Source organism: Suillus bovinus (assembly GCF_016758785.1).
Source record: "Suillus bovinus strain UH-Sbo-P2 chromosome Unknown EDB93scaffold_12, whole genome shotgun sequence".
Classification (NCBI taxonomy): Eukaryota; Fungi; Basidiomycota; class Agaricomycetes; order Boletales; family Suillaceae; genus Suillus; species Suillus bovinus.
In genome coordinates, this window is record NW_024542068.1 from 516,995 (window position 1) to 532,659 (window position 15,665).

General features: G+C 47.3%; 4 protein-coding genes across 4 annotated transcripts; 3 read left to right on the forward strand and 1 right to left on the reverse strand.

Moving 5' to 3' along the window:
• Positions 1 to 3,177: 3,177 nt before the first annotated feature.
• EDB93DRAFT_136363 (uncharacterized protein) lies at positions 3,178 to 4,044 on the forward strand. The gene is made up of 3 exons (XM_041455481.1): positions 3,178 to 3,818; positions 3,879 to 3,976; positions 4,025 to 4,044. The coding sequence occupies exons 1-2, from the start codon at positions 3,258 to 3,260 to the stop codon at positions 3,882 to 3,884; spliced, it is 567 nt and encodes a 188-aa protein (XP_041310263.1). The 5' UTR covers positions 3,178 to 3,257; the 3' UTR covers positions 3,885 to 3,976; positions 4,025 to 4,044.
• A 643-nt stretch (positions 4,045 to 4,687) lies between these two features.
• On the forward strand, positions 4,688 to 11,824 carry EDB93DRAFT_1266510 (uncharacterized protein; the record flags this gene model as incomplete). Its single annotated transcript, XM_041454259.1, has 25 exons — positions 4,688 to 4,857; positions 4,909 to 5,229; positions 5,283 to 5,441; positions 5,499 to 5,595; positions 5,644 to 6,126; positions 6,179 to 6,403; positions 6,450 to 6,758; positions 6,792 to 6,836; positions 6,870 to 6,956; positions 6,978 to 7,044; positions 7,066 to 7,688; positions 7,740 to 8,256; positions 8,305 to 8,794; positions 8,853 to 9,371; positions 9,429 to 9,630; positions 9,684 to 9,878; positions 9,934 to 10,207; positions 10,258 to 10,455; positions 10,506 to 10,630; positions 10,683 to 10,765; positions 10,811 to 10,933; positions 10,988 to 11,075; positions 11,124 to 11,336; positions 11,394 to 11,645; positions 11,697 to 11,824. The coding sequence occupies 25 exons, from the start codon at positions 4,688 to 4,690 to the stop codon at positions 11,730 to 11,732; spliced, it is 5,901 nt and encodes a 1,966-aa protein (XP_041310264.1). The 3' UTR covers positions 11,733 to 11,824.
• Positions 11,825 to 12,451: 627 nt separating this feature from the next.
• EDB93DRAFT_1102088 (yeats family protein) lies at positions 12,452 to 13,587 on the forward strand (the record flags this gene model as incomplete). The annotated part of the gene is made up of 5 exons (XM_041447170.1): positions 12,452 to 12,475; positions 12,539 to 12,761; positions 12,810 to 12,846; positions 12,898 to 13,428; positions 13,494 to 13,587. 5 exons carry the CDS (start codon positions 12,452 to 12,454, stop codon positions 13,585 to 13,587), a joined length of 909 nt encoding a protein of 302 aa, XP_041310265.1.
• Positions 13,588 to 13,970: 383 nt separating this feature from the next.
• EDB93DRAFT_1248074 (uncharacterized protein) lies at positions 13,971 to 15,301 on the reverse strand (the record flags this gene model as incomplete). The annotated part of the gene is made up of 6 exons (XM_041452670.1): positions 13,971 to 14,150; positions 14,203 to 14,264; positions 14,315 to 14,420; positions 14,470 to 14,953; positions 15,006 to 15,135; positions 15,184 to 15,301. 6 exons carry the CDS (start codon positions 15,299 to 15,301, stop codon positions 13,971 to 13,973), a joined length of 1,080 nt encoding a protein of 359 aa, XP_041310266.1.
• Positions 15,302 to 15,665: the final 364 nt, after the last annotated feature.

The following is a 15,665-nucleotide window of genomic DNA, read 5'->3' on the forward strand; positions in this document are numbered from 1 at the left end:
ATGGTTGGCCGATGTGTCCTTCATGGAGACCTCAGCACCAATAATGTTATTAAAAAGTTTCTCAACGACTTGGATGATGGAAAAGTTAACGAGTCCACGCGACACTGTATTACAATATTAAAAATTTTATCACAATATGTACACAGCACATCCCTATTTCCTGTAGACCGCCAAACGCTAACTCGGGCGACGCACGTAGTCGCAGCTCTCTTGATGGTGTCATGCGCAGGCATTGCGTTCAAGCAAAATCAATTAGGAACATAGCATAAGAGTATCAGTTACACCAACAATCATTAATCAAGTCCTATGTGGATCCACCTCTTTTGTAGATATATATCAATAGTGTGCCGCTACAATTCCGCTGCACACATGAGGTTTAGAAACACCCACACAATCTACCGCTTCCATGCTCGTCGGTGGCAATTGGTGCTGCTGCGGGTGGTTGCCGTGAATTGGGGCTAGGTCAGGAAAAACGACAAAGAAACATATTCTTCGTCAGCTTTGTAGTCCTTATTCTTTTCAGGAGCATTCGTTGCAATATTGAGCTACAAATGGATCCATAAATCATGTAGTACAGTGAAAAAATGAATCCAGCACACCTCTTTATCCTGCACGAGATGAATATTGACAACAGGCCACCAGGTTGATAGGTTATGTAGTCGAGAAAGTTTGAAGGCTGTGGTAGTAGAGAGTTGGGTAGTGGGCAGTGGTGGTGTGGATCGATACTGAAAAAAATGTGAGTGAAACGTGTGGTTCAGGCAGTCGATAGTGAATAACAACTCACGTTCTCGCGGGAATCTGTATCTGAACGCCTCTGAGTTATGGCCTGCGCGGAAAGAGAGCGAGGTAGGGGTGATGTAACAAGGAACTGAATAGGACCGTCAAGCCAGGTGGGAAGGTACGAGGTAAAAGGGACACACATCTGAAGGATCACGAGGCTCATCATTTTGAACAGGATGGCCTGCATGTTTGCGAGGGGGAAGCATTTTGCGGCGGCTTTGCTTGGTGTATTTTGTAGACGGAGGCCTGAGTGTGCGGGGGACGGGAACTATCCGCGGCACGAGGTGTTGCATCGGACTACAATAATCGTATATATGAACGGGGTTGTGTGGATGGGTTAATGAACGTACATTCGAGTAGATCAAGATATTTAGTGGTCTGCAAGTGAAAACGAGTCAGCACGTCAACAGATAGATACACACAAGGAAATGCATACCTTATCTTGTGCAGGTCGGATACTAGAAAGGATGTCGGGCGGAAGGTCGTAAATGTATATGTTAGTATCACCCAATGTGGTGTAAGCCAGTTGGTATGAGTTGGGTGAAAAGAGTAAGAGGTTAACATGTCGGTCCTCAAATGAAGCGAGGAGCTGGCGGGACTCGAAGGCCCAAAGCTTGGTGGTGGGGTAAGAACCGCTAACAAGAAGAGCACAATCGAATGAAAGTGCTAGGCCAGATATAGTGTGAGTGTGCCCTTTGAATGGAGCTCCAACGATTTCCAGGGTCAATGGGTCGAATTCATAGATCGTGTTGAGGTCGACCTTATGCTCGAATCTAAATACCGCTACGACGGATTTATCTTTGGCTGTCCAGAAAATGGGGGTGCCACTTGTTGTCCGAGTACTAGTCCGGGTCCCGTTGCGGCTTCTCTTTACTCTGACATCCAATTTCAGTGTTTGGACATCCCACACCTCAAGGCACCTCCATGTCTCTGACAAGATCGCGAGCTTTTTCGAGTCTTGCGAAAATCAAACCACCCCGATCCTATGTCTGAGTTCGACTCGAAAGGGACCAACCACGACTTTGCCAGTTTCCATACTCCATATCCGTACACCATTCCATGACCCACCCACCAGCAGTGTCCCGTCCGCAGAGATATCCATGCAGCGGATCAAATATGTGACCTTCAAATGTTTTCACGATCCTTGACTCAACATCACGGGCTTCGAGCTTCATAACAGGTCCGATATTGTCGCGGTTCAGGGATTGGATTCATACTCGAAGTGACAACCCATTGACCATCCACAGACAATGCCACCGTCCGCGTGTCTTGCTCACAAATATCCCGCGCCTCCTCAATTTCCTTGCCAGCCTGCAGGTCCCATTGTCGAGTGGTCATGCCATATGATGCGCTGACCATTTCCTTGCCGTCTGGAAGGTAGGAAATGAATGAAACCCGTCTGCGGTGCCCCTTCAAGGTCATCACCGGTTTCAGGGTAAAATTTTTCTTCGCCCTGACGGGCCGCATCGAGTTGGAGGCCATGGCTGATGTCGTCACCGACGAGGTCGAGTCCGGATTCTGAAGGACCGCCGGTGAGATCTCCTGGTGTTCCGCAGACCTGACATCAATAGGCATTTTGAAGATATGCATATTGTTCAAATGTTTTCCTTCTAAAACCAATCGTCAGTTTCTCTGCACCGGAGGTTCGGATGGGGGAACATATTACCAAGAGGCTGGCTGCAATCGTCTGATGATGATGGGATGTATTGGCACATCTCACGCCTCTTATAACAAGTTTTTCCTGTATACAGCGCGGCATATTCTTTATTAGCCATTCGTTATCAAACCAAGCCTCTCGTTCTCCGGCTCATTCCCAATGCCCATCTCCAACCCACAGTCTTCAGTACTTGCTGTAGATCGAGCCCCAATTCATGGGCAGGATTCTCCGACCGTGGCAGGGTCAAGTTTACGGGTCATACAAATGACCCAGGCTACATCGGAGGGGTTGGCATTGAGGCTGAGACGTTCGAGGATGACGTTGTGGGCATCCGTACTTTCGTGCCTGCTACGTACTTAAGATAATCTGAATTGAATGCATAGATTGGTTTTAAGGTTAGGGGATTTAATTTTCAACGATCTACATCGTAGTACGTACCACAGCAATTTGTGCACGCTACACCAATCTAGCGACAAGGCAAATGAAGGGTGACATTAGTCTGATGAGTCGAGGATGATGGATATTAGTAGTTGGTCGGCTGAGGCACCAATATTGTTCATGCTGCTGTGGCTGGTCCAGGAAGTCCGATTCCGAGTGTTTCTTGTCCTTAAAGTCAGATGCGGCAACCATCATGGAACTTGCCTTCACGGTTCAAAGTGTGGTGGAAATGAGGGCCGGGATCACGTGATGTTATGAAATTCTGATGGTACTCCTCGTCCGCAAACGCGTCAGATCTGCAGTGCACCTTTACTAGTTCGTCTTACCAGTAGATGCTACTATTCCCCTTGAACTACTATATCATTTGACCCGCATATCAACTATGAGCGTGCCACCTTCAAGCGCTCCTCCTATCCCTCCCACAACCTTCCAAACTCCAAATGGAACGAACAGTGCATCACCCAAAGATCTTCGGGACTTTCTCAAATCTTTAAATGACGACAATCCACCATTAGTATTGGATAAACCACTTTGGCTGCGCCTGCTTGCTAGCCTGCTAGAGCAAGTCTTTGGTTGTTTTCCTTATTTCAAGCCATCAATGCTAGGCACCACCAACGAGCGCATCGAGCTTACAGACGTCACGCTCGATGTTTTTTCACGTGTCGGCAAAAGGGCTGATTCGCTTGACTGGCTTTATGCTGATGAGGAACATCTATCCAAAAAAGTATTTGTGCACCTTTTGGGTCTTTGCACTTCGACAGAATCATGGTTGGAAACCGCCGATGAGGGCGATTCAGACGGCGCATCTAACACGCTATATTCCAAGGCTTGTGGAACACTCGTCGAATTCTTACAACTTTTGTCGTTTTCAAGTGTCACAGGAGGAGATTCTAGTGATTTGCAAAGGGGAGTCTTGCAGGACATCTTGTATGAAGCGACAAACGTGTGCACTGGCGAGTTTAATTTATTCGTTGTGACACTACTACTCACTGATAATATGTAGCAATAATCTCTGATCGACACGAATCGTGTCCTTTTGACGTTCACTGGTTCTCTACCTCACCATGTTTAAAGACCACGACTGAGGACTGTTCCATTCCGGTATTATCCTTACATGTCAAATGATTTTCATGCTTAGGCATTTCTCAGTGTCCTATAGACATCCTAAACGTGATCAGGCTCCCATCTCCCTCTCACTTTTCCGTCTTGACCAGCATCATTGTCGAATTATTCGGCAAACTGTTTTCAACTGCGAAGCTTTCTTATTTCATCACGGCTGCTATGCTCCGTCACGTCTCTGAACTGACCCGTCGCGTATACGATTTTTGCTCTGAATGTCCTACATCTCCTGCAACAAGATCCCGCTGCCTGCTTCGAGTAGCAGCAGCTGCTGACACCCTTATGAGTACAGACCCATCTCTTATCGGAGGACTTTCAAGACTGCCTTGCCGTCTTTTACTTCAACGACTCCAGTATGGTCCAAACCCTGCGCAACGATCAGTCGACCGCAAGTTACGAGAAATTCTTACCTCCAACACACATCTCTCAGTCGATTACGTGAATGATATTCTGGAACTCTTACGTTCTGAAACATGGGAGTTAGCTGGGAGTGAGCTTCGTGTGAGTGGCTATAATTTTCAAACCTCGCAAGCTGAAATGGTGTAGGCTCTTGCGGTCTTGTATATACGTGGTTGTGTAAGTCACTTAGATGCAGCAAATTTGAAGGCAGTGCAATCATTCCTTCAAGGAAATCCTTCCTACCCTGATTTGGAGCCACTGGTTAGCGCTACCGACAATCACGTTGATAGTCCAATGAGCCAGACTGCAGACAACGTCGACTCTTCGCATTGGCGCGCAGAACTGCAGAGGCTCGTTAGTGCGGTCATCTCGCCTGATGAGCTGCAGTGGAAGAGCATTGGGCGCAAAGATAGTGCATCTTACATGCAACGAGTATTAGATCAGATCAGGTCCAGGTGGGCTCGGTGAGTCTGCATAACTCGTTGATGGTAAGCCTTCTCTGAAGTCTACCGTAGGGGACTGCATCATTCTTCGTCTTCTACGCGTGCAACACTAGCTGAAAATGTTGCCTCCCTTGCCTCGCACCTCAAGCCGTTCTCTCGGCAACAATCATCTCAGTTCCGCATTGCCACTGCTCTTCTGTTACCTTTGAACAAAATTATTGAAGGCCCATCAACTGAAGTTGACGTTCGTGTACGGCGACAAGCATTTAATGTTTTCAGAACCGTCGTCAAAGAACATTCAGCAGATATTCAATCTGACGAACCGCCACCTGTATTTGATTTCTTGCAACGCGGGTTCAATGACAAGGACCGTTCCGTCCGAGTTGATGCTGGGTAGGAAATATTTTACCTGGAGGTCGAATTACTCATTGGACAACCATGTATAGTCGCGCACTTTCGGATTTGATCCACATCCACTCTTGTGCAACTGACAGGGGATGCAAATTCAATGAAACGATTTTCATGAAGATCAACGGATTACTTGAATCAGGTGTGAAGGATGCGGTAAAAGAAACGTTGCTGGTTACTATCGGTTCTATTGGGCGGTAAGCTTGTCCATGCTTCCCTGAGGTCGTCAACCAATGCAACTTTCTCTGTAGCAGCAGTGCTCAGTTTGAGCTTCTTGGATTAATTGTCCACTGTTTAATATCCCAACTAGGCCAAGATAATCCTGTATTGAAAGGCTTAGCTTACACACAAGTATGTCGATTCATGAAATACATATCAGACTCTGATGCACCCCGACAGCTTTTGGAGATAGCGAAAGCACAAATGAAGTCCCCTTACAATCTTGTCTCGCCGTATCTCTCCCAGGTCGCAACATTCGTCGTCTCCCGGAAGTGTACGAACCCAATGTTGATATTCGAGACGTGTCGATTTCTATCTGTGCATCCAACCGATTTTGTCTCTGTCACGTTACCCAAAACTCTTCCGTACCTCTTTGCTAACTCCGAAGCGAAGGTAATAGAGGAGATTTCAGAGGATTTGGGTGAAACGATTTTGTCGCTATTCATGAATCATTCTCACCAGATCCTTGCTCATGTGTATCAACAACATGGGCCAGCACAAACAACGGGGTCTTTGACGTTCATTATGAACATAATTTCTAGGGGTGCCAAGTCCAAGTCTGCTGATCTCACCGTCCAAGGCATGGTCCAGAGCTGTGTGGTGGCGCTGCTTGCAGATCTAGTCGTGGTCCTAGGACATGAGAATGAAGAACGAGCTGCCTTGGTCTGACTTTACTCGTTGATCGGTCGTTCATGTCACCTGAACATGTTGTTAGGCAGTGGACGCTTTGCGAAAAGTCCAGCGGTCAGTCACAAGCAACACCGAACTCGAATTATCTCTGTTCCTCAAGACATACATGCTTGGCATTGTATCCAACTTGAATGAGATGCTGCAAGATGTTCACGGCAAGAAATCATTTCCAGCAAAGAAGCAGATTCTACGCGGTCTAGAAGCACTGATCGTCCAAATTGGACCTCTTGTAAATGAAGTTTCGCCTCAGGCACGTGCTTTTATAATGTTTTCGTGACGATATATAACTTTCCCAGATTATGGCTACCTTGCAAACGATGTTTCTGGTCCCTGAACTTGCTGAAGTCACCCTATCCACGTGGTACACATTTCTGTCCATGTTGAATGTTGAGGACGTTATTCCGCATATCGGCACTACTAGTGCAGCCATTGTCTCTGCCTGGTCCGCTTTGTCTCCTTCCACACGGGAATCCGCCAAGAAATGTCTGCAATATATCGTCTTTGATGTTGGAAGCGTCCGAAATAACGCGAAGGCACATCTAGACGCAGTGGTGGACCTCAGTCATATCCTAGAACTTTCTGAGATGCACGCCCAACTTCAGAGTGTTCGTATCTGGGATCCGCGCGCGCAACTTCAGAAGATTCTAGATCGGTGTTCCAGTAACAACGTCACAGTAGCTCAGGTGGCTCTCGCTGAACTTCAAAACTTCATGAAGAACAATCAAGCCTCGCTTATACAGAACCTTGCAGCGGGCGACGCATTTGATCCCTTAATTGGAAATATACAATTGACCTTATTTCAGGTTGTCACTCGTGATGGAGAGGGCTCTGACACTCTGCGACAATTGGCGTTTGACTGCATGGGAATTCTTGGGGCGGTTGATCCAGACCGTTGCGACCTTAATTCGACAGACACCAAAATGATCGTGCGGAATAACTTTGAGGATGCCGCAGAAGCAAGATTGTTTGCTCTGCACGTCATCCAGGACGTTCTCGTAGACGCTTTTCGGTCCACCAGCGACATCAAGTATCAAGGACATCTCGCCTACACGATACAAGAACTCATGCACTTTTGCGAATTCTCGACTACCCTGGTGTCATCAGAAAACACGACATCTGTCCCGGCGCGGGTCCGTAACATGTGGAACGGGCTTCCAAAACATGTGCTTGAAACAGTTACTCCACTTTTGGCAGGCAAATTCAAAGCTTCACATAAGGAATTGCCCCATCTTCCTTCGCCCATTTACCCTCATCAAAAGACCTATCGAGAATGGGTACAGCTATGGACAGCTCATCTAATAACCAAAGCGTCTAATGATATGGCGCGGAAGATATTTGGGGTCTTTCGCTCAGCAGTGCGTAACAAGGATGTTGGTGTCGCTCACCACATACTGCCTCACCTCGTATTGAACATTCTTGCCTCTGAGAACGATGAAGATACCAACTGCATTATCCAGGAATTAACAGCTGTTTTGAAAGATCAAGTAGCTCCTGATAGTCCGTCCACTCCAGACAAGAAGTTCCTCAGTGCACAGGTGGCTTCAAACCTGATCATTTTCATCATCATTGCTGAACATCCCTCCCAGGCTGTCTTCACGTTGTTGGACCATCTTAGTGCATATGTACGAGTCCAGCGACAGGACCTACCGAAAAAAGCTGAAGGCAGAAGATCACGAGCGAATTCTGAATTTGTGATACGTCAGCAGCAGCTTATGCGGGTCGACTCAGTCCTTTCTAGCATCGATCATGAACTCATGGCTAAAGCTGCACTACAGTGTCGAGCTCACGCTCGCTCACTTATGAACTTTGAGAAGCGGATAGTCTCGATGAGAGAGCGGCATCCCCCTCCTCCTCCAACGGATTTCACACCCTATTATGAACGCCTTCACGAGATTTACGCACAGCTCGACCAACCGGATGGAATGGAGGGCATATCGACGTTGATCTTGTCCCCTTCATTGGAACATCAAATCCGTCAACATGAAAGTACTGGGCGTTGGACTGCTGCTCAAAGTTGTTGGGAAGTCCGTCTTCAGCAACAGCCTGACAATTTAGACTTCCATCTTGGACTCCTTCGATGTTTGCGCAATCTTGGACATTATGGTAATGTTTTGCTTGTTTTTTTGTGGCTGCAGAGCTAATCCTTTGTAGATACTCTCCGCACACATGTCCACGGCGTTCTTGTTAGAAACCCAGGGTGGCAGTCGGCTTTGGCAGACTTTCAGGTCGAAAGCGCGTGGATGATAGGAGCATGGGACGACGTTTACAAGACCACAGCGGATACAGAACATGAAGGACCTTCCGTGGTTAAAGCTCGAGTTCTTCTTGCTATGCGGTCTAGTGAACCTTTGCAGATCAAAGAAAGCCTTAGGAGAGCACGTCTTGTTCTTGGTGCTCCAATTGCTGCTTCTGGGCCAAGTGGGCATCGTCGTGCTTATGACGCCCTAGTCGATCTCCACATGATTCACGAACTCGAATTGATCCACGAGACTGTGTCTAATTTGCCGCCAAGTTCGCAAGGCCGTAAATCTGCTATTGTGACTCTTAGCCAAATTCTTAGTGCACGTTTGGACCGTACATTGCCTACCTTCCGCGTGCATGAATCCCTGCTTAGCATGCGGCGAACAGCATTTTCACTCAGGTAAATCACTTCGCACTACTGCTCGATTTGACATTCCACTTACGCCGCCTGTTGACAGCACAACCTCTCGACCATCAATCACAAGTCAAATTGGTCAATCATGGTTGGCGAGTGCCAAAATCGCTCGAAAAGCCGGACAGTGGCAGACCGCATACAGTGCAATGCTCCAAGCGCAATACACCAACGCTCGATTTAGCTTCATGGAAAGTGGGAAGCTAGTCAGAGCACGGGGAGAGCCGTTACGCGCGCTCCAAGAACTTGAAAACTCCATGCGCATCTTAGGTTTCGTGGACAATGATACTGTTGACTTGACAAGAGAAGATGAACAGTCCACACGGATGAAGGCAAAGGTACGGACGTATTTATCGGATGAATGTAGCTCACGATCCCACAATCAGGCACAAATTCTTCTTGCACGTTGGATGAACGAGTCTGATAGATACGAAGCTTCCTACGTGCTCAAGCAGTTTCAGAACGCCGCCGATTCAGCTCCGGGATGGGAGAGTGCCTTTTACCACCTTGGCCACTTCCAGGACCAGTGTTATAGGAATCTATCAGCAGACGACAAGTCAAACCGGCAAGTCTTCAGTGTTATTCGCGGATGCCTCAACATCTTGCTGATAAATGGTCACAGGGGAATCAAGATGAACTTCCAAACCATCAAGTGTTTCACAGAAGCCGCTGCTTATGGAAATAAATTTGTATACCAGACTATTCCTCGTTTGCTCACCTTATGGCTAGACATGGGCGAGCGTAAGGTCTCTGCAGAAAATCCGTTGTTTGACAAGATCAACACTGTCGTCGCCAGCTCCATTGATAGCATCCCAGTATACAAGGTGTGTGAAGTTTCTACGACCCAACGAAATGCTTTGCTAATTCTTGCGTTCAGTGGTTTACCGCATTCCCTCAAATCGTATCCCGAATTGGGCATCCCAATCGTGTTGTGTACTTAGTCTTGTCGAAACTTATTTCATCAGTCATCCGAGAATACCCCAATCAGGCGCTTTGGTTCTTCGCATCAGTCGTGAACTCGACGAAAGCCCTTCGCCAGCAGCGCGGAAGAACAATATTGGATCAGCTGAAAGTAAGTCATACATACTCACCACTATTGAAGTATTCGATCAAAGGCGATGCCATAGAGCAGCCCAGCGAACACGGACTCCAACTTTCCGAACCTTATAACAAGTCTTCACGCCATGATTGACGAGCTCCTTCGACTTTGTAATTACTCCATTGGCGAACGCAAGACGCTCAGCATGCGCCGAGATTTTCCCAAGCTACTTGGGATGAAAGATAGTAATATCCTCATCCCTTTGCAATCATCGTTGACGGTCAACCTCCCGCCTGTCTCATCTACGAACCACCGCGATAAACGACATAATCTTTTTGACCCTTTGTCGCCCACATTTGCTGGTAAACTACACCCACAACTGAAAGTAGCGACCTTGACTAACTCCATGTAGTCTTCTACGACGACATTGAAATCATGCACTCGTTGGCCAAGCCACGAAAATTCACAGTTAACGGTTCCGACGGTATTAAATATATGTTCCTCGCCAAACCGAAGGACGATCTGCGGAAGGATGCACGCCTTATGGATTTCAATGGGATCATTAACAAACTCCTCAAGACTAATTCAGAATCTCGGAGAAGGCAGCTTCGTACGCTTGAACGAACTAAAAGTGGCATTAGGCTGACTTATTTTTTCAAGACATTCGGACGTACGGCGTGGTGGCATTGAACGAGGAATGTGGTGTTATTCAATGGGTGCCGAACACTGTACCTGTGAGACCCGTACTGTTGAAATACTACGAGACGAGGAATATTCCAGCTTGGGTACGTTTTCCCAGTATTTCAAGGACATTCCTATTGACAGAAGCAGTCAAAGGAATTAAATGATGTCACAAGGCACATCAAAGACGGTACCGATAAAGAAGCCGCTGACCTTTTTGTGAACAAAATTCTTCCTGAGTAAGTGGTTGTTGTGTATGTCACTTTGTGATTCAAGCAGCGCAGGTTTCCTCCGGTCTTTCACGAATGGTTTGTGGAAACATTCCCGGAGCCATCAGTATGGCTAGCTAGTCGCCTAAATTATGGGCGTACTATGGCAGTTATGTCAATGGTCGGATTCATCTTAGGGTGAGCCAATGGCCACACCTTAAGAGTAATCATCATCTAATCGCTTTTTGGAAGGTTGGGAGATAGGCACTGTGAAAATATCCTTCTGGACACCAACAACGGAGACATCGTCCATGTTGATTTTAGCTGTCTCTTCGAGAAGGTACTCCAAACCTCCTCTTAATTTTTTTCTTCACTCACGTGCCCTTAGGGCAAGACACTTGAGACACCCGAAAGGGTCCCTTTCAGACTCACTCAAAACCTTGTTGACGGCCTTGGGGTTACTGGCATAGAAGGAGTCTTTCGTATCGCCTGCGAAATTACAATGCAACTCCTCCGTGATAACAAGGACCCCCTCATGAGTGTTCTCGATGCATTTATTCACGATCCGCTAGTCGAATGGGAGGATGAGACGAGAAAGAGAGTATGTCAATGCCTTCCTATGTCTTTTTGCTGACGACTCAAACTTTTATGTTTAAAGCAACGTCGCAATGCGAAAGACAAGGACAAGGACAAAATGAATTCTGCTGCCATCAAGACTGCCGATTTGAGACTATGGGCCAAGTCTGCGCTGCGGCCGATAGAGCGGAAATTGAAAGGACTATATTCCCCGACAAACGTGAAGGAGCGAACTTATGGAGGAATCACAAGAGGAGGAGAAGACGAACGGGAAATCTCGACAAGTAATCTCGTCCAGATGCTCATACAAGAGGCAGTCGACCCCGCGAACCTGGTCAGACGATTTCTTACTCTGTTAGCTCATTGAGTATTGACTCGGTTTCAGGGTAAGATGTATCCTGGATGGGCCGCATGGCACTAGGGATTCACTCTTGACAAGGAGCCCGTATCATGTTGTTGAATGATATGCCCTGTATTGTATTTCGCCATGCATGTAGTACGACTCTTTACATTGACTCGAGTGTTGCGACCACAATGGCAATATTTCCTGCAGAGTAGATACTCATATAGCAAATCTAGGTAACAAGCATGTTGTGTCCACGAAATTATTGCCTGACAGGCTTGCCCTGGAAAGAGTATTAATCACAATAATTGCTAATGACATCTGAACTCTTACCATGGTAAGCTGGTACATACCGTACACGGTTCCAACCATACCCGCACCAAAGAGAGTGAAGTAGGCACCTAACGGCGCCCCGATGAGTGACTCGTACACCGAACTGCGCTGCCATATCACCTACCAAGATACAGTCTTGAACGAGGTGGGCGATAGTATACGGGCGAGTGTGAAGCCTGGAAATGATGGTCAATCACATACGCAATGTTGGGTAGTTGACTATTACCTGGTAGGCCCGCTGCCTCTCAGGAACGTGATTTGGGCCTAGAAATTTTTGGACAAGAATGAGAAAGAGAATAGAAAATATATAACCAAGGTACTCACGGTGAACCACAGCAGTCAATCATGGTGTTTAGTTGGGAGAATTGTATTTTGTCACTGGTCTGCAGTTGTTTCGATGCGGGAGGAAATGTGGCGGAGTCCAAACGGTATTTGCCGAACTCTCCCGAACCTATCCTTTGATCATGGCTGATCGCGTGCGCGTCCGGGTATGTTTACCATGCTCTCGTCTCATAGATTTCGGCCTGCTCATCGTTCTGTGTGATGTCTAGGGTGTCACAATACACAGACCGATAATATATGGAAATACTGCGACGGTCCTCTCTCCTGCTGAACGCGAGCTTTCTAGAGACCACACTCATCGATGGACAGTTGCAGTTCGTAGCGCCCCGAGCGCCCCAGACTCTGATATTGTCGGTGGCGCAGATGACTTGGGGTACTTCATAAAACGGGTCACGTTTAAATTGCACGATACATACCCGAACCCGACCAGAAGTGAGGTCTCGTCTTGATGTCCTCTGCAGTAGCTCAACGCATTCATAGATATCGATAAACCTCCATTTGAGGTGTCAGAAACTGGGTGCGTATTTTTTGAGCGCATCAGACGTCAAGGTTGATGAGATCATCTCAGTTGGGGAGAGTTTGAGATTCAAATCCGCATCACATATGTAGCAGAGTCTGGCGAGAAAGCTACCACGCTATACCACCACCTGAAGTTGCATCCTTGGTCGATTACCTTCCCTCTACCGAATGCACCCGCAGTTCCTGTAGAACCCGAAATTCCGTCTCCTGAGAACGCTGCAAAGCTCGGGCCTGTTCATAGCTGGCAATATGACGAGATCGTCTTTACAGACCCATTCCAAAATTTCCTCAATCTTCTAACTTCACATCCACCAATGCCGCTGCCGAAAACGAGTCTAAACAAGAAGCCCGTTCCTTTTCACTCGTCTAACCCCGCCTCATTGGAGGCGAGTCTAAAGGGTGGTGTGCCGGAGTTCACCAGTGCCATGGAGAAAGACGAGGCCGACAGGTTGGAAGAAGCTAAGGGAAAGATTATCAAAGAGCAGGAGAAATGGCGAATCGTATTGATGGAAAAAGAAAAGGAGCTGGAAAGACTTCAGAAACTACTTATCATCGAAGGAGTGATCTTGCCGAACGTCAGGTGAGCATCAGCAACTGCCCCACCCTCATGCAAACTCTCGCATCCTAATTGGAACTTAACTCTAGGATATCCGTAAGCACGCGAAAAGCCACGGTCCTCAGAACAAGTGTGCCTGGGCGTCCCTCTGAAACTACAGCAATATCCTCGGTCGGGGGCTGAGTCCACGAACTACCAGAAGTGCGACTCCCTCGTGAAGATTAACCAAAAGGAAAACCGAAGTCGTACCACTGCAACTGACCTGCGGTGTGATCTCTAGACGCCGCTCCCTCTGTACAGTACCACCACATACCGCTGCCTTTGCAAGCGCCGAGAACATAATCTCTACTAGCTAGCTGCATATTACTAATCAAGATGATACTATTCGTGTGTGATTGAAAGACGGCTATCTGACGGCTTGGATATAACCCGTCAAATCAATTCCTCACCCTAGTAGGCATTTATCTGGGAGCCCGATAAATGGATGTATCGAGCCATCATCTTTCCCTGTACTTGATTTGATAAAGATGGACAGCATAATAGTATACTGAATAAGTACAGTTGTGTTATCGTTTCCGCCCCTTCCCCGCGTTTCGCCCGCCACCCCTTGGCTCGTCCGCTTGGTCTAAGAAACCTCCAAGCTCTAGTGCGTTCCGGGCAGCATGATTGATATGTTTGAAACGATCAGGACCTAGATGGATTCCACCAAACCACCGCGTCACAACAACGAGGACGTTATTGATTTCCTGTTTCATAAATTAGGGGTTATAACCTCGGAGTTGGCATCAGCGTACGCACCAAGATGGAAAGCAAGTGGGCCAATCGACTACCTGCTGCAGTTTCCCCATCGTCATCATTGTCTGAGGGATATCAATCTCACGTCGTCGAAACAAGGGATTGTACTACATACCCTGGTGAAGCACACTACCCACCTGGCAACGCCAGGCGTTGATAATTGGATGAGCAGCACGGGAAATATGGCGTTCCGACATGAGATTATTCAAAATGAGTGGTACCTTGTGCATAGTTGGTCAGTAAAACATTGTGTTATATACAATACGATACCTGTGAGGGATCAGATATTCGACATGCACGACCAATGAAAACACTCTTTCTGTCCACAATAGGTTCAGCTTCGACGATTTTGATACCTTCCGGTAAAGCAGTGTTGAGAGGTACTCGATCCTTTTCGTCAGCAGTCGATGACGATGCAAAAGGCTCGTCGGGTTCGACCAAGACGTGGTTGCGGGTATGTGCATCCTCTCTGAGCAATTCTCCAGCCGTCTCCCTGTTTAGTTTGTCTTCATACCACGCTTCGCACCGCTCCAGCACATTTTGTAGTCCGTCGAAAACGCAGACACTTTCCGGGGTCCATTCCACTCCTGAGATAGATATAAACGTGCGCAGTATAGATCCAAAAAGCGAGGAGTCGACACCAAAAGCGCCGATATAACGGGAGAGAAGTTGCAGTTGAGGGGGGTTCGAGGCAGGGTATGTTGGGGGAATCGAAATCAATATGCGTATGGAGATATCTTCGTGAGATGGTAGACTTCCGGAGTAGGCGTCGGAACGAAACTCGAGCAGTGCGATGATACACTCACTTGAGCGAAATTTCGTAACGGATAGCGCCTAAAGCACTGCTAGACGAGTGATTGGGAATGCCGCTTCTAGGACTTCCGGGCGATGAATGGTATAGGTGAATAGCTTGGTCTCCGTATATGGACTGAAGAACTGTAATGATCAAGATCAATTTGTTCTCTTTGAATAATCAGATCTTACCGTCGATCTCAGAAGCGACGGATTCGAGGTCAGAACTTTGCATCAACTTCGCAATGAAGTCCCTGAGTTCCATCGCAGGGTTCAAATCAGTTGACTGATCAGAGACATCGGTGTCCATAGCGTCGAGGCTTTAAGATGACTTGCACGCGATTTGCAAAGTCTTGCGATTCAAGTTGTGAGGGAAATATGTGTGCGGAGGCCAGGTCACAAATTTGAAGTCCGCGGCACATGTTATTCGGTTTCTGCACGGCGGCCTCGAAAAGTACATTTAGAACAACTACCCATCGTCATATGCATAATAGGGTTGCTAGTACATCACAGTGGCTGAGTCCTACGCTGTCAAATACGATGTTCGAATCATTAGATTTGAAAGTTCCACCCTAGTGCTCTTGTGCTCTGTTCGTAGGGAGACAAGGAATTCCGCAATGAAAGGAGCTAGTGGAGGCACGATGCGTCTTTAATTGGGTGGGTGGATAAAGCGT

Coding starts and splice junctions, on each gene's coding strand:
- EDB93DRAFT_136363 (XM_041455481.1), top strand. CDS start 3,258: ATGAGCGTGCCACCTTCAAGCGCTCCTCCTATCCCTCCCACAACCTTC.